Consider the following 27,072-nt stretch of genomic DNA (forward strand, 5'->3'; position numbering starts at 1 on the left):
GGCTTGAGAAAATGCCAAATAAATGGATAAAATGAATATTGAAATTTCATAAATCTCTATAATCAGTCACATAATTGGAAAACAACCCTGAGAGTCACCCCAAACACACTAGAGATATGGCGGCTTAGGCACTTTGTAACTGTGGCACTTGCTTCTTCTATAACATGGAGACTGTATAGTATCTGTCAGGTTATTTCAAAGACTAAAATGAGCTTAAGTTCTAAAATGATTGTCTTTTTGGCATGGTTATCATTTTTAGCATGTATTAGTGGCTATTATTATTAACCAACTTAGTCATTACTCCCTGATCCCCAACAATGTATTTATTCAGTAGAAAGGATTTAATAGGCTGTTTTGCATGAGCTAGACCAAAAAAAGTATTAAATGACTTTCTAACACTTTTATGTTTCAACTGATTAATCTGCTACCATATGGTTATGATTCTTGCATTTTATTATGATTTGCAGAAACTTGATATAAAATAAACTGTCGGGGCCATAATTCTAAAAATAATACTGGATTTAGGTTTAAAAAGCCCGGAATTTTCATTGTTTTTGACTCTGTAGTTACTGTATTTTGCTGGAATGCAAAAGTTATTGTAACCCATAAGTGTGCAAATAAGCATATAAGCATGTGGACCTATTTACAAGTATACTCACGTTGATAAATGTGAGCTAGAGGAAGGGGGTAACTTAAACTCTCCAAGGATAATTCTACTAACTTATTCCAATCAGCTTTAGTAGAGTATAATAATTGCAACTTTGGGAACAGCAGGGGATTAGATTGTTTTTCTCTGTGCCATTTGTCTGTTGTGTCTGAGAATAAAATAATCTCCCATTGTCTGCAATGAAATTGCTTCATACATTCCTGAAATCCCTAGACTAATGATGTTATTCAACCCCATAAGAATCTATGTACAGTGTCTAGCACAGTGAGCAGTGGTAAGCTCTTGCCCCATGGAGGATGCCCACCCCATCTGAGATCATAAAGGTTCTATATTGCTTTCCCTTTCTCTCCACATGAATCAAGAGAGATAATAATGATCTTTCTCTGGATTCCAAATTTCAATGCATCCAAGACAAAAATTTTTCCCCTTTTGCCATGTGTTTGAGGGATTTTTAATTGGCAATACTTATTGTATGTGGCCCAATGAGCAGACTGACTCCTTGATACTTGTATAAAATATTGCTCTTTCAGAAACTGTAATTGGCAATCAGAGGGTCCAAGTTTGAACAGTCAAAGTCTGTCAGTGAAGATTCACATCTGCCAAGTCTGTTTCCCTCTTAAGTTAGAAGGGCTCTCTCATCAAACCTTGGACCAGTGCAGATGCAGCCTATAGTCACATTTTTAGCACGGCACATTTGTTCTTTCTGTCAGCCATTTTATGAAGCTCAGCAACTTAATGCTGCACCAGTTCTGAAATCCATATGGGAGAGATATCCTGGCAGCCCTCATTTCAGCAAGGCAGCAGGGGCCCTGTAATTTCTCACAAATGAAGGGAGTGAAGAAGTAGATCAACATAATGGAGCATGTTACACGACCAGTTAAGGATTGTTGATTGGCTTGCAGTGAAGCACAGTACTCAGAGCACTTCCCAGAAATGTCACGCAGGGTAATGGGGATGTGAAGGAGGATGGAGCTCTGACCAGGCAGTTCCACCAGTAGACGTCCCCCAACCCCAATCTAGGGACTCAAGACCAGCACCCACTCACACTGGAGCAAATAGTACCTTTTTCCAAATGTAGTTCAATAAAACCAATTCACCAAATGTCATCTGGAGTCTTAAATAGAGCTTTCCCCCTCCTCCTTCTGTAGCAATTTCAAAGTATCAAAAACTAAATTCTTTTCCCCTCTGACTAAAAACACGGTTCTATGTGTCTTAAAAGAGAGTGTAGGTTAGGTAGTAAACACACAATTACAAAAACTTATCACCACTTGTGGGAGGCAGCAGTTTGAAGTGAAATGGAGGCATCTTTCCTTTTTATCTTTCTCACTTTGTCCTTGTTATTCATTTTTCTTGCTCAGTCAGAACTGCTGGAAATTGACAGTGGCAGGTAAAGCAGAATAAACTATTGGAAAGCATGTCCAGAGGCAGTTCTCAGCTGCACCCCAGCCAGTTGTCCACCATCATTTCAGGGGAAGCTGGACAGCCCTTGGTACACTGTGTTGGCATAAGGTCAGGAGGTGGTGACGGGCCATGCCACACTGCCGCTGGGAACCATTTCTGTTCAGGAATACAGTTACTGCTGTTTGAAAATAAGCATGTGTGCTGTGTAATGTCCACATAAAATGATGACTCTTTCTTACAATATGCTTCTGTAAATTAAGTTGTTGTTGTCATTGTTGTTGTTTTGGGGTGGCTATGGGGAGTTGAGCCCACACATGTGTCCACCATACACAGCAGAGCTCAGAGAAATCCTACAACACATTTTTAGCTTGTTCTCATTAATTTTCAGGGTTTTAAGATAATTTTAAAACCCTTGTTTTTATTTTCTTCTAGTAGCCTATTTTCATTTGACATGTTGGTCTCTGATAACATATTTGTCATTTTTTGTTGTTTAAAATTCAATTCATGCTTTTAAAGAAATGACAGTTTCACTGACCACATGTGCTCCTTTGCTCTTTGGAGCTTTGCAATAGTTTTTTGTTTTGTTTTGTTTTGTTTTTGTGCTTCTTTTTGTGGCTTTACTTATAGTTTTTATCTGAAGTATTGTTTCATCTTTGCCAGATCAGCAAATAATCAGTGCCTTTAGATTCTCTTAGAATGTGGTTTCTTGCTCCTTTTCAACAAAGTAAAATACAAGTATTTAAATATATCTTACCACTCAATGCCAAACACAAAGGAAATGTAAATAGATCGTTGGACTAATGCACATCTGCCAGGGAGTAATTGTTGGCTGTGTGCTGATTAAACATATTTTTTTTAAAACCCAGCTTTTAATTAGGCATCTGCACCGGGTCACACAGATGAAATTACAAAATGTGATTAAGAAGTCTTTCATTCTTTTGAATAATAAGTGGCTACTCTATCACTTTGGTATACTTCTGCCTATGGATACCGTGGTGCAGTCATTGGCTGCTTTTGTGGAAAATCGCACACCTAGGAGTGAGCCCCCAGCGGCTCAGCACTTACCTGTTCACTGCACCATTGAAATCTCCCAGTGCCACGTATGCATGTAGCACAAGAGCCTTCCACATTCTCACCAGATGTAGGAACTTAAAGCTGCACCTTGAAATCATCTTTTCAACTTTGGCAGTCTACATTTATAGATAAATCACTTGCCCAAGAGCACACAGCTATTGAAATAATTTATACAAGAACATATGGTTCATGATCGTTGGCAGAGTGCTGTGGGTTACAGTGCTCTGTCACCTCCCCACCCAGGCATTCTCCAGCCCTCTTCCAAACAACATATTGTGGAGACCTGCAGAAAACGGACCAAGCTACGGCAATGGATTTCCCTGTTTGCAATTATCTGCTTCACTGCCTCCCTCCATTAACTCAGCTAATCAAAAGAACATTGCAGTTCATCTCTCAATTTTCACATTCAGGAACTAAAGATATTTTACCCAGAATTCTGGCTGATAATGATTTGAGGGGTACAAAATTATCCTCAAGTCAAAATATGTCCTGGATTGTTTGAAATTCTTAGCTTTTGTATTGAAGGCCTGGATTCACTTCCTGAATCTGACCTAATTATCAGTGTGACCTCAGAGAAGTTATTTAATCTCTACTAGTGTTTCCCAATATATAAATATAGGTAACAATGACAATCTCAAATTGATTCAGTCAGGATTAGGTAAGATGAGTTTGTGAATGCCACATAAATATTAAATATATTAAGATGGTAGTCACTGTGGTCAGAATTCCAGGTGCTATTTCAACAGATTGAAGAGTTATGCTATCAAAAAGAGAAGTAATTCTACACTTGGTAATAAGAAGTTCAGAAAGTAAGTTACAAAGGTGAAGCTGGCCTAATAGGGCAACTAGGTATTTGTTAGTGGGGACAAGCAAGAGCAGAAGCAGAATCCACACACAGAGGCTGGAGAGAAAATAGCATGTGAGGGGCATGACCCAAAGCTCAGGCTACCTGCAGCACACAGTGGGTGGAGAGGAGGCAGAAGACCCTGAGAATGTGGACTGAGCACCTTGTACTGGAGAGATTGGACTAACCTGTATATCAGGCACTGAATGATTTCAAATAGAAAGGACAAGGAGTATACAGAGTGGAGGTGAATTGACAGAGAAGCCGGTGGAAGGCAGGGACCAGTACTTTGCGACCTGGGACCCTAATACCTTCAATGTGCAGGGTATTCACACCCTTCTGGTTCCTGAGCCAATCCTGACCAGAAGATGAGCTCTATTATCAAGGTCCCCTCTGTCCCCAGAGGCCAATGTGGGGTGAGATTAGGGAATACAAGTTCATTTGGTTCTGTCATAGGCTTGACTTTCCTTTTCTCTTCTCTTGTCTTTTTTGCTATGACACCAGAAAGCCCAGCAAAGAGACTGTTGCAGAAGTTCATATACACAGGGGAAGAATCTGATGGGACAGTAGTGGTAGCAGGAAAAGAAAGGAAGGTACTAAATGAAGGACAATCTAAGAACTGGGATTCAAGGTCCTTTGCCTTAGAATTTCAGAGTGAGCAAGAGACTGTAGAGGTCATCTGGTCCAGTTCTCTCTCTTCATAATGTGATACATGGCTCACAGTACTAATTGAATATACATATTCTCTTTGCTGAATAAATTAATGAATAAGTGAGGAAAAAGACCCAGAAATCTATCAACACCACTAGGTATTGGCATAAGTGGCATAAAAAGAAACCACCCAACTTCCAAATCATTGCTTTCTTTGTTATGCCCCAGTTGGCTTCAGAATGTATAGAACATTGTTAAAACCTTATCTGAAACTTATTTTAAGGCTAATGAACTTGATCCACCTCATTTTTGTTTCAAAGTCACTTATGCTTCACATTAAATTAATAAATTTAAATTCTTCTGATGTAAGAATTTTATCCTGCCTTTATACTTTCCATAACCTAAGCATTTGTTTTTTGTATTTCTATCAGATTTGATGGGCGTATACAATGATATTCAAAACAGATGCTTAAAGTCAGTATCACTGTGGTAAGGCCCACTTCCAAGGCGGAATTCTCCTCCAAATGATGTCTGCTTATATAACTCTCTAAAGAGACTGCTTGGGAGTTTTATAAACTACTTCAAATGGTTCTAAAAGAATGATGCTCTTGTCTTTATAAGAACAGAAATAGAGAAAATCATCTTTATTTTTAGCAGAAGAAATTAGATTAAGATATAAGAAAAAATTTTTGAGCGGTAAGAGGTATAGAAACTTGTAAGAGATCATCAGGGAAACTGAGGAAAAAAGACACAGACCTGTTTCTCTCCTGAGCTTTTCCACTTTGTGACCCAGTTGAGAGGACCCAAGCTACACACATCTAGTGATCTACATTCTACCCAGGGCCACCACCACCCAGTTCAGATCTGCTTCCGTCCACCTGAGCCCTCCACCCCAGTCACACTGTGTTCAAATACCAGAAGGGAATGTGGAATCCAAGGATGCTTTTACAAAGCACTAGTCTCCCTTACTGGGGAATAGTGCAGATACAAGAATGAACATGTCTTTCCTTTCGAATATTTATGAGAACATTAGCATATAATTTAGTAGAATTTGGCAGTTTAATTTTTTTTAAATTAGAATTTATTCTTTGTCTTAGGATTTTTTAATTTTCTAACCTTTGCCAGTCATTTAAAATTGTTTAAATATATGTATTTTTATATATAACATATGGTGATGCTTCACCATTTACATAACATTTTCACAGACATCATCTCTTCCCTCTGAGATGGGTAGAACAGCTATTATTGTCTCCTTGTAGATGAGGAAACTCATGTTAAGTTAATTGCTCAAAGATCAGCACAAGGAAACCCAGCTTTGGGTCTTGGTCCATCTACCCTACGACAGTGCTTCACTTTGAAGAATAAATTTCAACAAGAACAGTTATTTTCAGCTTTAACTGAGGAATAAGAAGCACATCTCCAAAGGTACAGGTCAACCTTGATTATGATTCGTGGGGGTTGTGGAATAGCGTGAACATGGATAAACACTATGATAATAATATGAATATTTATAACAAAAGTATATCTTTTAATAAAAATAACAGAAAAGAAAATAAAGTTCAAACAAATCTTATCAGATGAAAGGAAACAAAAAAATAGTAATTTTTCAATATAGAGTGCATGTAATTGGTAGAATGGGAGCAGTAATGAGAATTTCTTTTCCTTTTTTCAAAAATCAATTTGACTTGGTAAAAGCAGAAGTTAGATTTAGCTGTGAAATCGTTTCCAGTTTTCCTCTAATTCAATCTTTCCATCCTTTATTCAGTGAGAACCTATCCTAGATATCTAAAGAATTTTCAGCATAGTAATGGCACTGTGTATATTGTGGAGAAAACCCAGAACAGGTAGAAATCCCACAAAAGAATATGGTCCGAGATGAACTTTCAAGTCACAAACGTGAAATGGAAGTGATTTGAGTAGGAAAAATAGAAGACATCTTTGAAGAGTGAGGAAAGACTTGAATTTGTTGGGGTGAAGTTATCCATAGAAAGGAATTATACCTGAGCATAGAAGAATGGCAGAATTCAACTAAAATGAATGTTGCAAGTTGGAAGTTGTGAATAGTAAAGATCCAACTTCTCAAGATGGTACCTTATTGACTGGTGAAGACAGAAATAAGAAAGAAAAATTGTTAGTGAAGAGTGTGAACTAGGAAGTCTAGAGAGTGAGTAGTTTGAACTTGAACTTGGTAAAGTAGACTCTAAGATGAGGATTGAGAAGGAAGTCAATTATTTTAGTCTGATCCAAAGTTGTGGTTAAGGAAACACAGCACTAGAGAGAGATGCTGAAAAAGAAGATTCTATAGGCCACAGTGACTCAAAGAAGGTGGGAGTAAAGAGATACAAAAATAACTCCAACTTAAACAATAGTTTATGAAGAGTGCCCTATTTTATCCAAAATGATGAGGTATCCATGAGATATCCAATGCTGTATTTTGATTTCCATGACTAAGAAAGGGATTATTTTAGAACATATTCTCATAAAGGACAATTTTAAACCTCCTGTTTCATCAGCCTCACTCTCCCTTACTTGCTCTGTGAAACACCTGGTCAGGAGTTGGGTCACTGTAAGACCACACCTACAGGGACACCAGGCTCATCAATCACACCCATTCTTGACCAAGAGGTCTGAGGTCGATAGTCCTAAAGCAATCCGGCCTAAATATGGCCCTGTAGGAAACAATGTAACCTTCCAGGCAATACAGTTATGAAAGTATGCACTTAGCTTTCCAAAAAAAATATCATCTTATTTTTATGGAGAAACTTTCCTTGGTAAAATTAAAAGTGTTTTCACAAGCATGAGCTCATTCTCACAGTAGCCCTGCAACAGAGGAAATGGAGGAGATATTTTAATTCCCATTTTATAAAGAAGTTGAGAGATGGCAAGATCAAATGACTCCTTTACCATTTTCCCACTTACCCGCAAAGTTGAAACTAGAGCCAAAGTTTCTAAGGACATCCCTTTTTGTGCTCTTAAACCCAGTCTATCTCAGAACCTAGCTTGGCACTATGGGATGATATATACCAGGTGGCTCACAGGACTTAGCTTGGCATTATGGGATGATATATACCAGGTGCCTTATATTTTTCTTTCACAACATGTAAATGACATTCATACCGCACAGCCTATAAATATCCTACCCAATCAGTTCTATCTGAACAAGCAAATGTTTGCTTACATCTCTGTCTACAGAAGTTTTTTGACTTGACACATTATCTAGGCATCTATATATTCTTTAAAGTGGACAGTTCAATACTGTTGAGGTGTTAGAGAGTTTTATGCTTTGATAACTGAGCACTCATCTTTTATATTCAGAGATCTATGTAACTCCTAAAGATATTGTTGTAGCATTCTTTATTGCTTGCTTGATGGCTTAAAAAATGTGGAGTGGAAAATATCCATAAATTTTAAAAGCCACCCTTACTAAGAGTCACAGACCATTCTCATTCCATTTCAAAATAGCAAGATCGTATTAAAACTCAAAAACAGATAACATTAATCACTCTAATTCAAATGAGTATTCTCTAGGTCTGGCAGGGAACCTGGCCCCTTGGTTCTTTTCCCCTATGAAATCCTAGCAGAGGGAAGAGGAGGATAAAGTCTGCTTGGGGACTGGGGTGGGGGTCATCAGCAGTGGTTAAGTTAGGGAGAACCTAACTTAGGGGAAAGTGGCATCTATATTACCTTCCTGCCCTTTGCTGCTCACTCAGAAACCCAGCACTTCACAATCATATTCAAGTTGTCCATGATTATAAATGTGGTAGAAATATCTTGATGGTCATGTTCTGATTTTATAGAAGGATAAAATCAAGGGCAAATAATAACTACTAAAATAGTAACCATCATTGCATGGTAATTTATAGCTTATAAACCTTTTTCACTGGTATGGTCTCATAAGTTATTTCCCAGAAAATAATAAGTTGATATTATTATTGCTCTCCATTACTTTGGAAGGATCTGAGTCACAGAGAATTCAAGCTGGGTTTTGGAAGTCACACAACTAGTAGGTGATGGAGTTAGAACTCAGATCAGTCTTTGGATTTCCTGTCCCACATGGGCACCACTATCCCAGGCAGCCTCCCAACTGACAGAGAATGTTGAATAAAGAATGCAGGTGGTCATCAAAAATAGTCAATGGAATAAAAAAAAAAGGCTCATTGAACAGGAATATTGGGGAAATGAGTGCACTCAAAAGGAAACCCAAATCATCAATAAATACATGGAAAGATGCTTACCCTCACTAGCAATCTGGGAAATACAAATTAAAACCATGATCACACCAATTAGATTTATAAAAATGAAGTCTGAGATATCAAATATTGTGTCAGATGAGCAGCAATAATAATTCTGACATACTATGAATGGCAGTGTTGATCAATATGACCCATTGTCAGTCTTTTGCCCTAATCTAACAGAAAGGAAGATCACATGGCCCTTCTATGACAAGGTTCATAGCTCAGAAGAATACTCCCAAAGAGCACAGGAGCTATGGAAAGAGGTTTCTAACAGAATCAAAAATATTTTTTGAGGAAACATAGAATATTAAAATGCATACCACTTACAAAAGGTTTAAAACATGAAAGCATTTTAGGGATTGTCATTATTTGGAGGTTAAATGCTATTTAGAAATACTATTTTATGAGTACCTAGATATGACATAAGTACATGTAAATGACACGGCCCAAATGCAGGACAATGGTTAGTTTTGGAAATGGCAATATGGGAATACAGGTAGGAGGTGAGGTTTGAACTAATATGAGCAATTTTGTAGTCATTAAATTGAATGGTTGCACACAGGTATTTATTTTTCTTTCAACCTTTAAAATGTGTAAAACATATAACATTTAAAAATAGAAAAGGCAGGAGGAGAAAAAATATCTATCTGCATCAGACACTTCTCTGGGACACTGAGATGATCAGAATCAATTGAAAATGATGCCAAAGCTTCCCTGGCTGCTCCCTCTGAAGAGGAATTGAGGTAGCAGAGAGGGATCCCAGTTCACTTCCGAGTCCTGATTCAGTGTCCCAGTTGTCTCACCAGCACCCTCTCTGATAGATATAATGGGAGAGAAAAGTTCCACCTGGCTATTACATAGGCTGGAACATTTTCTAGAGGCAAACCTAACCTGGATTCCTGGCCCTGCAAATCTTATATCTTACCACCTTCAAACAGTTCTCTTGCATTTGTGAGAAGTGTTAATCAAGTCAATGTTGTCAAAGGCACTGTACTTCAGATTGTTTTATTCATAGATTTATTTATTTTTAAATCTTTTTAGTGAAGGAATCATATTATATTGCAAAGTTATTAAAAGCCAGAAAAATATTTAACTCTGAAAGTTTAACTCAGTGTTTTCATTTGGGGTGTTTGCAATCTTAATGAACAAGGATTTCAGAGAATAAATCCCTCACCATGGCCACTATCCTTTTCAGAATTACCCTGACAAATTGTTGTCTACTGAGTTGTCCGTTTGACAGTCTGTGAGAATATGCCTCTTCACCTCTCCTATACTCTTCAGCATAGTCAGGAACAAAATCAGTTTGCAAGTTCAGTTTTCAAGTATTATGGTTTATGAGGATAAAAATACCAATCCATGATAGAACAATTCTCCAAAAATAAAATGGTTATTCATACATAATTGAAAATTTTAAAACAATTATCTCAAACAATCATTTCTTTCTGCATTTTAAGAAGGAAAAAAATATTCTGAATGTTTTATAATGAATAATTTGTATTCAGGGCATTTCTCCTATCATAAAGTTAGCTTCTAACTGATAGACCTCTGCAAATATGTTATAATTCATTGGAGAGAAAAGACAAATGTCATTGTTGAAAATGATCAACAGAAATATCAATTTATCTAAGATTAGAGGATGAGCCTACAGCAGTTTCCTGTTTGAATGCCAGTGTCCCAAACCTTTTGCATCCTATTTTAACAACAACATTAATAATAGTCCACATTTATTGAGAGTTCACCATCTCTTAGGCACAGTGCCAAACACTTTTCTTTTATTATTTCATTTCATCTTCATAACAACTTTACAAATGAAGAACTGTGGTACCAAAAACCCAGATACTAGAGCTTCCTTTTTAATCCAACTCTCATAACCATCACTTCGCACTAGTTTGGAAATTTTCTTAACTGCACCAAAAATAAAGGTGAAGATAAACAAGAAGCATAGAATGTGTGTTTCTTCAAGGTACAAACTTTTCTAACCTTTTCTTTCTAAACCTTTCTTTCTGAATATGACGTTGTTTTTAAATTTCGAGAATAACCAGAGACTTTTTTTTTTCCAGCAGTTGATCATTATATTTGTTGGCAGACCTGTTGTAACCTTGAGTCACCCACAGTGAATTTAAGTATTATTCTAATGGATTTTCTCACTGCTTACTGAGAAAAGGAGCACCTCTTTCACTAGTCTCATAAATAATTCCATTTTTCTCTGTTGACATTAATTGAACTTACCTCATGTTGTCAATCTCTCTTTTTTCCTTGCAGGTGATGTCATTGTCTATATTAATGAAGTTTGTGTCCTTGGACACACTCATGCAGATGTTGTCAAACTTTTCCAGTCTGTTCCCATTGGTCAGAGTGTCAACCTGGTATTGTGTCGTGGCTACCCTTTGCCCTTTGATCCTGAAGATCCTGCTAACAGCATGGTGCCACCCCTTGCAATAATGGAGAGGCCACCTCCAGTGATGGTCAATGGAAGACATAACTATGAAACATATTTGGAATACATTTCTCGGACCTCACAGTCAGTTCCAGATATAACAGATCGGCCACCTCATTCTTTGCACTCCATGCCAGCCGATGGTCAGCTAGATGGCACGTATCCACCACCTGTCCATGACGACAATGTGTCTATGGCTTCATCTGGGGCCACCCAAGCTGAACTTATGACCTTAACCATTGTGAAAGGTGCCCAGGGCTTTGGCTTCACTATTGCTGACAGTCCTACAGGACAGCGGGTGAAACAAATACTTGACATTCAGGGATGCCCTGGCCTGTGTGAAGGCGACCTCATTGTTGAGATCAACCAGCAGAATGTACAGAACCTGAGCCATACAGAAGTAGTGGATATACTTAAAGACTGCCCTATTGGAAGTGAAACTTCTTTGATTATCCATCGAGGAGGTAAGACACACACTGACGCAGCAATATAGTAAAAGGATGGGACCCTTTATAATATTGTTTAAAAAAATGTTTCTGTAGGGTGGAAAGAAAATTGGAAGAGTTGAAGAAAACATGAACATGGTAAACTGGGTTCTTGATTTCAAGAATATACCTTTGCATATTTTACATCTAACAATAATAATAGTGCTTTCAGTGTTACCAATATATTGATTTGAACTCAGACAGTAAAGATTGAATCCCCATAGTGGGATCTATTTCAAATGTTCATTAGTGCATCAGTTATAGAGAACTCAGTTTGGTAGCCCATTGATTTAAGTAAGAAACCTGCTTTTCCAGTGGAAACAATACTTTGAATTGTGCCTAGGATTCCAGGCCAGCAGGTGGAAGCTGTCAGTCTCAATCAGGATTAGTCTCAATAATTAGAAGCTGTGTTGCTATTAAAAAATACCTTTTGAACTTCTGAATTGGGTTTTTCAGGACACTTCTTCCACTACTATGGGGCACTATTATAGATAATGTTCTGAAGTAACAACTTATCTAAGTGCCCCAGCGACAGTTATCCATGGGGCCTCCCATGACCCAGGAAGTAAGCAATGGAACAGGGCAAGATTTGAAATTCTGGGCTGAGTATTCTGAGTGACATACAGAAAAGGGAACAGTGAAGAGTGGTGTGAGCTCTGAGTTCAGTTGTTTCTTCCTCTCTACCTTCTCTGTGGGGAAGGAATGGGGAAAAGTAGAGCATCCCTCCTTCACTTTTCTGCTGCTGTACTATTTTTACCAGTGAAACTGGTGCAGGAAGGAGGAAAGGGGTCACAAATAGAGATACCACAAAGCAGAGTGTAAAGAAAAAGACTCAGGGGAAGTCTTGGTTTTCTCGTCTACCAGTTTTGGGACCTAGGACTCATAAAGTCCATGAGCCACAGCTAGTCTCTTACCACAGGACAGTAATGCCACCTCCACCAGTAGTAGTGTCCGAGTACTGAGTGGCCCACAGTAGGTGCTCACTGTGTGTTGAGTCTCAATTAGCACTGAAACTTCAGCAGAGATGGCTCAGAAGGAGCCGTGCTGTGAAGAACTCATGCATAAAGAACACACTTATGGTGAACATACGTGATTGCCTATTTTAAAGCACTAAAATCAGCATGAAAGCCCTGTCAGTTTGCAAGTGGAAGAAATCAAAGTTTAAAGAATCACCATTTGTGACTTATTTGGTCCTCTTCAAGGAAGCATTATATTGTTGATTTGCCAAATACTTTGTATTTGTAAACAATACTTTATAAAGTATGATGTGCCTATATTAAAAAGGGAAATTAATATAATAGTGAAATAATCTTAAACTTGATCTTCTTAAGGAGTTGTCACAAAATAGGATTGGATTTTGGTAATTAAATACTGACAATGGATTTTAATATTTCCCATTGTTTAAAGTTAACACACATATTCCTAATTAACTAACCATATGTTCATAATGTTCAATTGAAAAATCAAAATTTTGGAACAGATTCTTGATGCTAGTATAACTGAAAACCACTGTGCAGGATCTACTCCATGATTCATAGAAATGAATTTAGATGCATTTTATTTATAATGATTTCTTTTAAAAGCATGACATAGTAGGAAAAGTGACTTTGAAATATTTTACTTATATTATTGCAATTTGGACCCTTCTGAAAACATTTTTCTGTGCACCTGCATTCAGCTAGACTTCCCTCTTCACATCCTCACTCCCTTACTCTCTTGCTATCTCATTTAATCCTCAGGTAATCAAAATTTTGTGGGCATTCTGTTTGTGTGTGGGAATGAGTGCTTTGCTTTTATGTTTTGGCTAGTGTAGAATTCACAGAATGTAGTATCCTGTGATGATTAGAATACTTCTAGTCACTCGCCTCTTGTATTTCCCTGAATTTCTATAATGTGTACCCATTTCTCTGAAATTGATGGGAATTAGCGCCGTGTTTTTGTGGTGAGATTTACTTTTATGATCTTATTACAGGTTACTCAGAAGTGATTCTGACATTCAGATAAGCATAGGCCTTCTAGAGCAGGGTCCCCAGCCCAGTCCTTACATCAGGACCATGGTTGGTTGATTGTTTTAAATTATTTACTAGCATTTTTAACTTATGATGTTATAAGGTGCATGCTTTAATTCTTCGAGCAAGCAATGTTGGAAAGTATACAATGAAAAGTAATTATCTGTCCCATCACATATTTTTAGTCCTTTTTCCCAGTGGTAAGTACACTATATATATATATATGCATACTTCCAGAAAGTTTAGCATCTACTAGCACAGATATGAATATATGTGCTATATTTGATATGAGTAGAATGATTTGAAAATACTTTGCTTCAAAGTGCCTTAGTTATAAAGATATTTTTAACTTTTTAACATGTACCATATATAATTTACATACTATAAAATTCACAAAGTATTACAAGTACATACGTCATTAAGTTTTGCTAAAATGATAGAGTTGTGTAACAAGCACCTTAATCCTTGGGATCATCCATCATCCTGACTTCCCTGTTTCTCTTTCTTTGCCTGCCCCCTCTCCTACCTCCAGTCCCAGATAACCACAAATTTGCTTTCTAGTTTAACCTTTCTAGAATATTTTTGTAAGGTGGATCATAGGGTATATAGTATTTCACATAGCATACACTTTTGAGAATTATTCAACCGCTGCATATAAGAGTAGTTTGTTTCTTTTACTCCCCAGTCGTATGCCATCGTATGGACCTTTCCTGTGCATTTGCCAGTGGGTGAGCATTTGAGTTGTTTTCACCTTTGGGTATTTATGAATAAGGTTGTTAGGAACATTTGGATACAAGTGTTTGCTTGTGCATATATTTTCATTTTTCTTGGATAGGTACCAGGAATGGTGTTGCTGGATTTTGTGAAAGGTACATAATTAAATTGTTAAGAAAGTGTCAGGATGTTTCTGAAAATGGCTATAGCATTGTATAGTTCCACCAGTGATATACTGAGTTCCCGATTTCTGCCTACTCTCCCACATTTGGATAACGAGTCTTTTTAAGTACAGTTATTCAAGTTAAATGTATACTGATAACATTTGGAGTTTTAATTTACATTTCTTTAATCTTTTTACATATTTTCATGTGTTTATTAGCCTTCACGTATCTTCTTTGCTAACATGTCTAATTAAATATTTTTCCCATTGGTATGTAAGACTATTTGTCTTCTTAATATGTAAAAGTTCTCTATATATTCACATTTAAAGACATTTTTAAGATGGTTTGCAAATAGTTGCTCCAGTTCTGTGGCTTGTCTTTTCGTTTTCTTAGTGGAGCCTCCCCCTGACCCCCACCCTCCACTGCCAATACCAGGGATTAAACCCAAAGGCTCTACATCCCCAGCTTGTTTTGATTTTCATTTTGAGACAGTTTCAGTAAGTCACCCAGAGTAGACTCAAACTGGGCTATCCTCCTCTCTCAGCCTCCCCAATCACTGATATTACAGTGCATTACCACTATACCTAGCTCTTATTAGAGCCTTTTGAAGCACATAAGTTGTTAATTTTGAAAAAGTCAAATCTATCAGTTTTTTTTTTCCAGTGGATCATTCATTTGGTGTTGTATCTTTGTTCAACTCAGAGTCCAAAAAATATTTACTGTGTTTTCTTCTAGAAGTTGTATAATTTTAGCACATATTTAGATATGTGAGTCAATTTAAGATGATTTTTGTGTATGGTGTAAAGTATGGATCTAAGTTTATTGTTTTTTTGTTTTTTGGTGTTTTGTGCACATGTATATCCAATTGTTCTAGCACCATTTGTTAAGAAACCTATTTTCCCATTGAATTATCATGGCACTTTTGACAAAAATGAATTAGCAGAAATGGAAGGCTTATCTAGAATCTTTATTCTGTTCCATTGATCTGTATGTCTACTTGTGCTAATAGCATACTTTCCAGATTATTATAGATTTGTTATTCCTTGAAATCAGAGAGTGTTTGTGAGTCCTCCAATATTTTTCTCCCTTTTCAAAATGATTTGGCTATTCAATGTTCCTTGCATTCCCATAGACATAGAAAATTTTATGTTTGAATTTTTAATTGTCTTAAATAAAAGACCTGCTGAGATTTCAGTGTTGTGTTGAATCTAGTAGTTTTCCAGATTAACATTAAACCTTAAAATTCACATATGTATCTTTTCATTTATTTTAATCTTCTTTAATTTCTCTCAGCAAAGGTTTATAATCTTTAATATGCAAATCTTGTATACTTGTTAAACTTATTCCTGGATATTTTATTCTTTCTTTTATTATTGTACATAAAGTTGTTCTTAGTTATTTTCAGATTATTCATTGCTAATATATATAAAAGTATTTGATTTTTGTTTTTGGTCTTGTACACTGCAACTGTATTAAACTCACTGTTTAGGTCTGGGGACTTTTTATAGATTCCATAGTATTTTCTGCATAGTTACTATGTCATTCAGTAACATGCCTTCATTTCCTCCTTTGCAGCTCATATGCCTTTGATTGTTTTCCCTTGCCTTATTACATGAGCTAGAACTTTCCATATGCTGTCAAGTAGTAGACACGTGAGCAGACATCCTTACCTTCCCAAGTTAAAAGCGAAAGCTTTAGCCTTAGAACATTAAGTATGATTTTAGGTGAAGTATGATTTTATCAAGTTGAGAAAGTTCTCTTCTGTTCTTATTTCAATGAGACTTTTCATAATCAGTGGGTCTTGAATTTCATCAAATGTTTTTTCTGCATCTATTGAGAGGATCGTGTAATTTTAATAGCTTATCCTGTCAAAATAGGTATTATGTAATATGATTTTTAGATGTTGAACTAATTTTGTATTCCTAGGTCACCACTTGGTCATGGTGTATCTTTCTTTCTTTCTTTCTTTCTTTTGGAAAGTTGTTGGATTCTGTTTCCATATTTTTTTTAAGAATTTTTCAACCTGTTTGGGCAGGGGATTGCTCTGTTGTTTTCTTTTCATGTGATGTCCCTGGATAATTGAGGCCTCATAAAATGAGTTTGAAAGTACCAATCTCCTTTTCTTTCTAAAAAACTTTGGGTAGGGCTTATAGTATTTCTGCCTTAAAAGTTTGATAGAATTCCCCAATGGAGCCATCTAGGCTAGACTTTTATTGTTAAAATATTGTTTAGTTGTTAACTCAATTTCTTTTCTTGATATAGGTTCTGTCCCAATTTTCTTTTTCTTCTTGAATCATTCTGGAAATTTGTGTTTCTCTATCTAAGAATCAACTTTTGGATTCATTGATTTCCTTTATGTATTTCTGGGTTTTTTGTTTCAATAATTTTCTACTCTAGTATTCATAATTTCATCTTTTCAATTTATTTGCGTTTGGCCTACTTTTCCTTTTCTATCTTTTTGAAGTAGATACTCAGATCAGTGATTCTAGTTCTCTTTCTAGTAAAGGTATTTAATGTTCTAAATTCACTTTAAACACTCTTTTAGCTGAATTCCACAAATTTTGAAATGTTATGCTTTCCTTTTTCACTCAGTTCAAAATATTTTCTTATTTTCCTTATAATTTCTTCTTTGGATCGTAGATTACTTGAAAATGTGCTGTTTATTTTTCAAACATTTGGAATTTTCCAATTCTTCTTCTATTGTTGATTTCTAATAATTTTATTGTAGAAGAAGACATATTTATATGATTTCAGCCCTTATTAATGTATTGTACTTATATAATGGCTTAGTGGATTGCTTTAATTTAATTTGCTTTGGAGGTTTTATGTATTCATTCAGAAATATGTCTCATTTATTTTAATTCTTATAATCAGATGCCCTCAAATGGATACTTTTTGGTTTTCTTCATTTTCTATTATAAAAATAATGTACCTATAATCTATCTGCACAAGAGTATAGATCTATAATAATCTACAATATAGATCCATTCTTTTCTTTTCTTCTTAAATACCCACTATGTAATAGACTTTTGGGGGGTTTTGTTTGTTTGTTTATGTTTTGTTTTGTTTTGTTTGGCACTGGAGACAATGTAATCAACAGAGCTAAATGTATCCTTTTTCTCATGGAGTTGATATTCTATTGGACAATAAATAATAAATACCAAAGTAAGTACATCCTTTATTGCATTTATATCTACCCAACTGAAGCTTTTATATCACCTTATTTCTCTCTTTTTTTTTTTTCTTCATTTCATTCCATGGGCTTTGGGCACACACATTCATGCCACGTAGAATTAACAAACACTGCCTCCTGTTTTCTTGTTTGCATACCACTGACTTATTTAATACATTCGATTGCTGTTTCTTGAACAATATTAATAATGCAGATTATGGAAATGTTTGTCTTGATTCATGATTTAAATAGAAACAGTCTCATTTTATGCCATCAATCACAACACTGGCATTTCACTTGAGATTAATTTTACCATGTTAAAGCCATGTCCCTCAACTCCCATTTCTTTAGGAATCTTTATCAAAACTGGATTATATGACTGGGCATGGTGGCACATGCCTGTAATCCCAGTGACTCAAGAGGCTGAAGCAGGAGAATCCCAAATTCAAGGCAACCTCAGCAACTCAATAAGACCCTGTCTCAAAATAAAAAACAAGAGGAGTTAGGGAAGTAGTAGCTCAATGGAGAGCATCCCTATGTTCAGGTCTCAGTATAGCAAAAAAGAAAAAATGCATAACTAATTTTATCAGAAGCTTCTTTGGCATCTCTGAAAATGATAATTATCTTTTCCTTTAATTTTTCACTGTGATGAATTACATTAAGGGATCATTAATATTGAATTATTCTGAATTCTATTTGTTTATATAAAACTGTACATTAACATTAATTTATGATTTTGGCCTAAAGTTTTCTTTTTTCTGTTAGATTTTATTATTAAAGTTATTCTCTTCTTAAAACAGTAACTCTTTTCTCTGCTATGAAACAGTTTCATTGAAGTTATCTACAATGTACGTCTTTGAAATGGTCTAGTTCTGGTGTATTGTGTTTTATTTTAATATTTTGTTTGGGTTGATGAAAGTATATATACCCTCTTAGAACTTTCTCATTTTCTTCCATAGTGGTTAATCTTAGAGTTTCTGTCTTGCCTGGGCTCAGTTTTTATAATGTATGCTTGTCCTGCAAAATGATCTCCCTTACTCATGTTTTCCAATATAGTTCAATAGCATTCTCTACTTTTCTTGTAATTTCCACTTTACCTAAGAGTATTTCTATTATTCTCATTTTTTAACTAGTGATATTTTCTTAATTAGACTGGCTGACATTTTTATATTTTAATGGTTCAGGAAACATACTAGTTTATTTATAAATAATTTGTTGGCAATGCTCAACCTAGTATGAAACAGGAAATCATTACAGCCTTTGCAATGGAGGCTCTTAGATGTCTGGGGTAAAGAAAACCCAGAGAGATTGCCAGGATCAATCTTTATCTTAAATTTTCCTCTGATTTAGATTAAAATTCAGTGAACTCCCATATATAATTTGTGAACCTCTTATAAGTTGCATTTGATTGGGTTTTGAAACTTTCTCTTCCTATTCCTATTATTTCCTCTTTATGCTGAAAATAATGGATAATGCAAAACTTCTCTTTTTTTACTTTAAAACAAAATTCAACGTTCAAAGTGCATCATAGATTATATCAGAGCTTTGTCTAAGGAAAAACTATAAAAATTATATACAACAAAAATTGTATTTATATAAAAATTCTTGCTTCAAAATTCCAAAAACATAAATATCAGAAAAAACATTGTATCCCAATTTTTAAACTATATAGAGAAAAATATGAAAAGCAATGCTATAAGAAACATTGATATTTTTAGTAGTGCTAATACTTTTTTCTAAAACATATTTTTACTTAAAAATAATTTCAAATTCACAGAAATTATTTATCCATGTCACTGTTAATATTTGGCCCTACTTGTTTTATAAGTGTGTGTGTGTGTGTGTGTTTCTGAACTATTCGAGAGTAAGTTTCATTTACCCCAAAATATTTTTGTATTTGCTTCATGTTGTTCTTTGTTTGGAGAAATATTTAAGCAGTCACTTGGTTAAAGCTCTATAACTTTTAATGAAGCAGTTTGGAATTAAAATCCACTATGACCACATAAACAAAAGACTTAAGAAATCATCAAAACACATTTATGCAGAGAAAGAGATTTAAAGACTCACCAGTCGTAAGGCTCTGATACAGGAATATTTCTGATAGGAAAGCATGGGTTATTTGAAAATATTAGTATTCAGAGAGATTAGGAGAATATCAAAATGGATATTCCACATTGAATACTATTCAAAATAATCTGACTTTCCATTTGGTGTCAGTATATGAAAGCACACATGACAGAGTAAACCCAGTAACAAATCTGCAGCATGAGTTGTAAATGGCATGCTACACTGGCTTCTGTATTAACATATATTCTCTCAAGACTTAGCAATTTAACACAATAATATTCTGCTCTGCATTCATGTAATTTCCAGCACATGTATTCCTGAATGGCAGATCTCTTAGGTAGCTCTCCTCCAAGCAGTGTCTCAGGGATCCAGGCTCCTCTCTGGTGAATCTTTGTATACTATGACCCACCCGATCACATTTCTCAGAAGACTTCCCCCACCAGGTGCTCCCTAACCAGCTCACAGTTGAAATGAGAAACAACAGAGTGCAGTATCATAAAAAGGCTTCAGGGGCCAGTACTAGAAGAAGCATACATCATTTTTCCACATTCCATTGGTGAGAACTCTGTTCTAGGTCCCATTAACCACACACAAAAAAGTAAATAAAACTGGGAAATGCCATTCTGTGATACTACAGAACATTCAAGGAATGGTTTGAATTTACACATGTAGTAGACACTTCACCCTTGATAGTCCTCATATGCTATCTGTACCTTGACCTGAACTTCAGGGACATATAATTATTGGTTATGTCAAATCACAGGTGAAAACTTTAGTGCTGTGATTTTGTTTGGGCTTTTTTAAAATTTTTATTTTATTATTTTTTAATTTGTTCTACTTAGTTATACTTCACAGTAGACTGCATTTTGACACATTGTACACAAATGGGGCCCAACTTACTCCTCTGGCTGTACATGGTACAGAGTCACACCAGTCATGCAATCATACATGTATATAGGGTATTAATGTCCACCTCATTTCACCATTCTTCCCTCCCCCACACCTCCTCCCCTCACCCCAGACCCCTCTGCCCAATCAAAAATTTCTTCATCCTTCCCTGTTCCCCCCATTATGGATTCATCTTTCACCTATCAAAGAAAGCATTCAACCTTTGGTTTTTTGGATTTGGCTTATTTCACTTAACATGATATTCTCCAGCTCCATCCATTTGCCAGCAAATGCCATAATTTCATTCTTCTTTATGACTGAATAATATTCCATTGTGTATATATACCACATTTTCCTTATCCATTCATCTGTTGAAGGGTACCTAGGTTGGTTCCATAATTTAGCTAATGTGAATCAAGCTACTACAAACATTGATGTGGCTGCATCACTATAGTATGATGATTTTAAGTCCTTTTGGTATACACCAAGGAGTGGGATAGATGGGTTAAATGGTGGTTCTATTGGGCTTTTGAGGTACACTCAAGCCAACTGTATATCTATTAAATTTCAAAAAGTATCCTCAGATTTTCCTTTTCAACTTTCTTAGAGAAAGAACTTACAATTAGACTTAGGTTTGGCCAAAGTTCAGTGGATATGTGTCTAGGCAGAGGGACAGACAGTTTAGGGTCCCAAAATGTAAGTAGTCTAAGTACTGTATCAATTACAAGATACCCCATCCTAAACGTGGAAAACACCAAGGCTCTCAGAAGACATACATACATTGGAAAATTGTTGCAAAGATGACACTAAGGATGAGAGGAGATGGTGGGAATTCTTGCAGAATCGTCACACCACTTAGAAGTAGCAAAAACAAAACTCAAACCAGAGTCTTCTGACTATAAGGTTGTTGTTGTTATTGTTGTTTTGGTACCAGGATTGAATCCAGGGGTGCTTCACCATTGAGCCACATCCTCAGCCCTTTTTTGCTAAGTTGCTTAGGACCTTGCTAATTTGCTTAAACTGGCTTTAAACTTGCAATCCTCCTGCCTCAGCCTCTAAGTCACTGGGATTACAGGTGTATTCCACTGTGCCTAGCCTGACTGTAAGATTTTACATTATATCAGTTTTCCCAAAATTCATGGAAAAAAATCTTTAATGGCTTCTGCTTTGCTCTTCTTTGCCCTGTATTTAATAAGTATTTGGTGAGTATTTACTTTGTACCCAGCACTGGTATAGGTGTTGAGAATATGGCAGTCATCAAAACAAAGACCCTGCCTCAAGAAGATTACCTCCTATGAGAAATTAGACAACAAATAATGAAATGCGTGTTGGATATTGGAAAGAACTAAAACTGAGAAACAGCGTCAAAGAGAGATTAGCAAGCGAGGAAGTAGAGAGGAGCGGCAAGGAAGACAGTTCTCCTGGAGTACAGAAATCTAAAGGAAGTGAGGCAGCAAACTGTATGGCTATGCAAGGAAGGGAATTCACAGCAGATGGAAGGTCCTGGGGCAGGGTGTGCATGGTGTAGACAGGTCAGCAACAAGGGGGTACTGAGGCTGAAGCTCAGCAGGGAAGAGGTGGAATGGTAGAGGAGATCAGAGAGATTGGTGGGGGTGGAGCAAACAGGCAATGTAGGCTGGTGTTGCTTTGGACCATACAAAGGACTTTGGATTTCACTTTTGAATGAAATGATGAGCTGTGGGAGCAGAGGAGTGACGTAACATTGTAAAAGGCTCGTGCCGGCTGCTGTGTTGAGAATAGACTGTTGGTGAGCAAGGATGGAAACACAAAGATGAGCAAGCGGCTTTCACAGTAATCCAATGAGAGATGAAGAAAGCATGGAGGAGGACCATAGGAGTGAAGGTGGTGGGGAATGCACTGGATATAATTCAGAGGAAGAGCCACAGGATTTGACAATGGATGGGAACCGGGGCTATAAGAGAAAGAAGAATCAAAGCCTGCCAGGTTTTTGACCTAAGCAACCAGAACAGCAGCGTTGCCCTTAATTGATAAGAGGAATATGATGGAGGGCATGGCCGTGGCGGGAAGAAGAGGGAGTCAGGAGTCCTATTCGGAACATGTCAAGCTTGAGATGCCTCTTAGTTATCCAAGTAGAGATGATTGGCACATGGAGGGTAGTAAAGCCCAACACTGATTGAGGACATCTAGAGAGTGAGTATAAATAAGCAAGAGAGAAACATTCGGAGGGTTGGGAACCTCTAATTTTAAAGATGAGGAGAGGGACCAGCAAATGGCTATATAAAAGCATGACTTGTGAAGGAAAAGAAACACTAACAGAGGGGTTCCTGCAGTTTTTATGAAAGAAAATGTTTCAAGATGGAAGGGGTAGACACTTGTGTCAAGTGCTGAGCAAAATAGGGATGAGAATTTAGAATTAAATTTGACAACTGGATCAAATATTGTGAGTTAACATGACCATTCAAATCAGTTGGGGGAAAAAAACTGAATTTTTCTTCCATTTAGTTGCCTAATTGATGAGAAGTCAATCTTAGTGTTTTGGTCACTTGAGAACAAAGCCCCCATTCGTGTTTGAATTTGCAGTGTGCATTGATTTGCATGTACTGTGATTTTGTATAAACGTGGGGCGGGGAGATTATCCTTTCTCCCTTTTTGTTATCCTGGATTAGCTTTATTTTATGTCATTCAACTCAAGTGAGATCATCTTCTTATCACCAGGAGAGCTAACATTCCTGTTTGTGCCAATGTCTCAGTTATGTGAGATGTTCTGTGACATCTCATCCAAAGGAAGAGCTGTGGTACTCAATATTTTCTTGCATTGTTCATTTAAAGCATATGAGGGGGGAAATGACAACCAATATATCAAGGTGATTCTTGGAAACAAGTCACTTTTTCATTCAACCCTTTATCACAATGTTCAAGTACCATAAAAGTAAAAAATTAAAAACTGTAGATTCTCTTTAACTCAAAAAGTACCTTGGCTCTCCTCCCACCATTCACACACACACACACACACACACACACACACACATGCACACACACATCAGGTAAGTGTAAGTGGGGTTAATTATCAATTTATTCTATTTAAAAATATATCTGTTGGCCATTTTTTCATTTCTAAGTATAAATGGAAGAAGAGAATGGATTTGTTTTATTGACAGCAAATCCAATATGCATGTAACAGGTTATAACTGTTAATTACTGATCTAATCTTAACCCTTTATTTACCCCTTTTGCTAATTTGAGAATATCTTAAATGCAAAAGATGAAAGTGTAAAGATGTACATTCATCACAGTCACCACTATAATTGCTCTGGTAGAGATATACAGAAATGCCAATTCAGAGAAACTACTGGTTCTTAAAATTCTAATTTAACCTAGCTAATTTCCCTCAAGAGCAAAAAAAAAAAAAAAAAAAAAGAACTATATCTTATTTACCATTTTTTCCTCAGAGCTTGGCATGCACATTTGTTAAATTATTTTATTGTTATGACATTAGGGAGAGAAGGAAAGTCACGAAACAAAATCAGGAAGATGCATGTGTGAGTCAAGTAATGCGGCTGAGTGTACAAAAACAGACAGAACTATTTTTCTACAGATTTTCTTGTGTCTGGTCTTCTAAAGTGATTGTAGCAAAGCTCTGTTCTCTTTGGTCATGTACCAAGCGTTTGCCTAATTTATCTTTCTTCTTCCTCTTTGTTCATTCCACAAATGTACACCAGGTGCTATTCTAAATATGAGGACAGTGAACAAAATAAATTCTTGTTAAGGCGTTTACCTCAAATGGGTAATAATCCTATAAATTAACCCACAAGTGATACTAGTTATATAAAATTTGCCATTCAACAATATCCTCAGAAGAAAACATACAGGATTATTGGCATTAGATGATGAAAAACTCATTTGACCGAAATCAGAATGCCAGGTTTCTAGTACAATCTGTGCTGCTAATTCACATGGTAACTTTGAGCATGTTGGTTAAGTTTTCTGGCCACCAGATTCTCATTTTTAAATTGAAGATAATATGCATCATCCATATCATCTCAAACTCTGGCGTTCTCAAGGCTTCTGAGTTATAAATTTAGTGAGTTTTAATTGTGCCTTCATTAGTCATGGGCCCCAGGAGAAAGGAATTGTAAAAAATAGTCTGTTTGCTACATATTAACCATGATCCTAAATCCTGCTTTCTCCTAATCCACAGTAGTAATTCCCTTGAGCTCACAGTCCTAAGTTTATTCACCTTATGCTACTTGGCAGTAGTAGCAGAATATGAGATTTCAAAAAAATGAGAGATGAAAAATGAAGCATGTGTAACCATGTTTTCTACATGTTAAAAATATTCAAAATATTTGTGCAATGATGGTTTTAACCAATAATTCTAAAACTGCAGAGAGATGATCAAATTTACAATTACATAAAATATGTTCAGTCAGTTCATGTAACTTACTTTTAAGTGTGGAAAGGAATCCTAGTGCCTTTTTATCAAGACTTTTTTAAAAAGCAACATCAAATCTAAAAATAACCAGTATACAATAAATTTTCCAAGTCTCAAATTTTCCACCTAAATTTTTAGCACCTAAATAACCAAAAAACAATAATAATAACCATCTGCCTCTAGAGTGTAAATTATATTTTGGCAATTATGCTGGTCATGTCAAGAACACGTTTTGCCTCTGGAGTGCTCGTTGCTCATCCATGAGAGCAGAAATTTATAGTGGACTGTGTGCAATTACATTTACATACAAGAGAATTCCAGATGGTAAACTCCAGACATTTTGCCATGGCAACTGCTGAATCACAATTCTTACATATAATAGGTTCTTAGTTGTTGCATAAATGAATGAAATCACCTACAACATTATCTGGCTATAAAACATTATAAAGTCATGTTCATTTTTTTCCATATTGCAGAATATGAAACCATAGACTTTTAATGAATATAAATTCTACCAAAAGGTACAGATGAAAATAATTGCAGTTATTATACCACATTAATGAAAGTTATGCTAATTGCCCTAAGATTTAAAGAAAATGTATTATGTTTTGCCTCTCCTCCTAATTAACGTTATTTCACAATGTAGGGTAAATTTGTGGAGGATTTTGTAGTGCATTAGATAAATCAGTTTTACATTTGCAAGAGAGTGAATTTTAATGAGTGTTATAATGCATTTTGTTTCAAAAACAGTTTCACGTTACAAAGCATCTTCTACTGGTAGACTGGGAAAAGTTGTTCCAAAGTAAAACTCCCATTTCAATTTTCAAATAAAACTTATTGATAGAAGTATAAATGAATCCATTTCAGTCAAATGGACATAAATTTGGGATGATTGTTTTATTTTAGCCATGTTTTCTGTATGTTAAAAATATTCAAAATATTTATGCCAGCCATTTAAAGTGAATTGGGAGGTCTTCTAAATCCCACTTGTCACCCTGTATACAGAAAAAAAAAATGAAACATTAATGACCATTAAAATACATTAATTAAATCCACATTTAGCTGAAGCTAATTTAATACACCATCATTCCAAGGGCTTATGTATAAATTCCTGTCTTGCACCTCAGAAACTAGACTATCATTTCTTCTTCCCTACTGGCTTCAGAGGAAGACTTACAGGTTCTCCTTTCAAGAACTCTAACTTCACCTTGATTGGAAGGAAATCACTCTGTCTACTCAAGGAGCTGCTTCATCAGTATCTTCCTCCCCAGGGAAACTGTTATAACTTCTTCTTCTCTGAATACCTTACCCAAGCTTCCGTATTTGCCCAAATTTATCCCGCCCTTTAAGAATATTGCCTTGATTCTGCATTGCCATCCAGTAATGGTCCTTTCTCTTTTCTTTCATTCACAGTCAGCTTTCTTGAAAGATCATCCATTTATGTACCTAATGTATACCATCCTATTCCACTAATCATTGAAGATAGCCGTTCTTGGAGGAATAGGTTTCCCTTCACATCTCTGCTTCCTTACCTGCCTTACACCTCTCAACCTACTTCAGACTGGTTTCTGTCCTCATCAGGCTTCTGCAGATGTTCCCTCTGAGGTTGACAATAGCTTCCTATTTGCCAAAGGGAGTTCTCATTTCTTCCACAGTCTCTCCTCCCTTGGCTCCCAGGATAACAGTCTCCTCTGGATGTTCTCCTACTCCTTCTCAGACTCAGAATCCCTTTCTTTGTCCACTCCTCAAAAACTGACATTCCCCAGCTTTTGTTTCTTATAACTCTTTTGTTATATTATTTGTAAGCATACTCCCACAACCATGGCCAGATGGTATTATCTGCTCTTATC

At 36.1% G+C, this 27,072-nt stretch overlaps 1 protein-coding gene across 9 annotated transcripts in view; it reads left to right on the forward strand.

Moving 5' to 3' along the window:
• The window catches only part of Magi2 (membrane associated guanylate kinase, WW and PDZ domain containing 2), a 1,289,418-nt gene that overhangs the window by 1,048,837 nt on the left and 213,509 nt on the right, over positions 1 to 27,072 (forward strand). For all 9 annotated transcript variants that reach the window (XM_047561711.1, XM_047561713.1, XM_047561712.1 and 6 more), the window contains one exon: positions 11,135 to 11,773. In XM_047561711.1, the coding sequence (XP_047417667.1) occupies positions 11,135 to 11,773 (639 nt within the window). The remainder of the gene's footprint in view (positions 1 to 11,134; positions 11,774 to 27,072) is intronic.

This window comes from Sciurus carolinensis, chromosome 8, assembly GCF_902686445.1.
Source record: "Sciurus carolinensis chromosome 8, mSciCar1.2, whole genome shotgun sequence".
Lineage (NCBI taxonomy): Eukaryota > Metazoa > Chordata > Mammalia > Rodentia > Sciuridae > Sciurus > Sciurus carolinensis.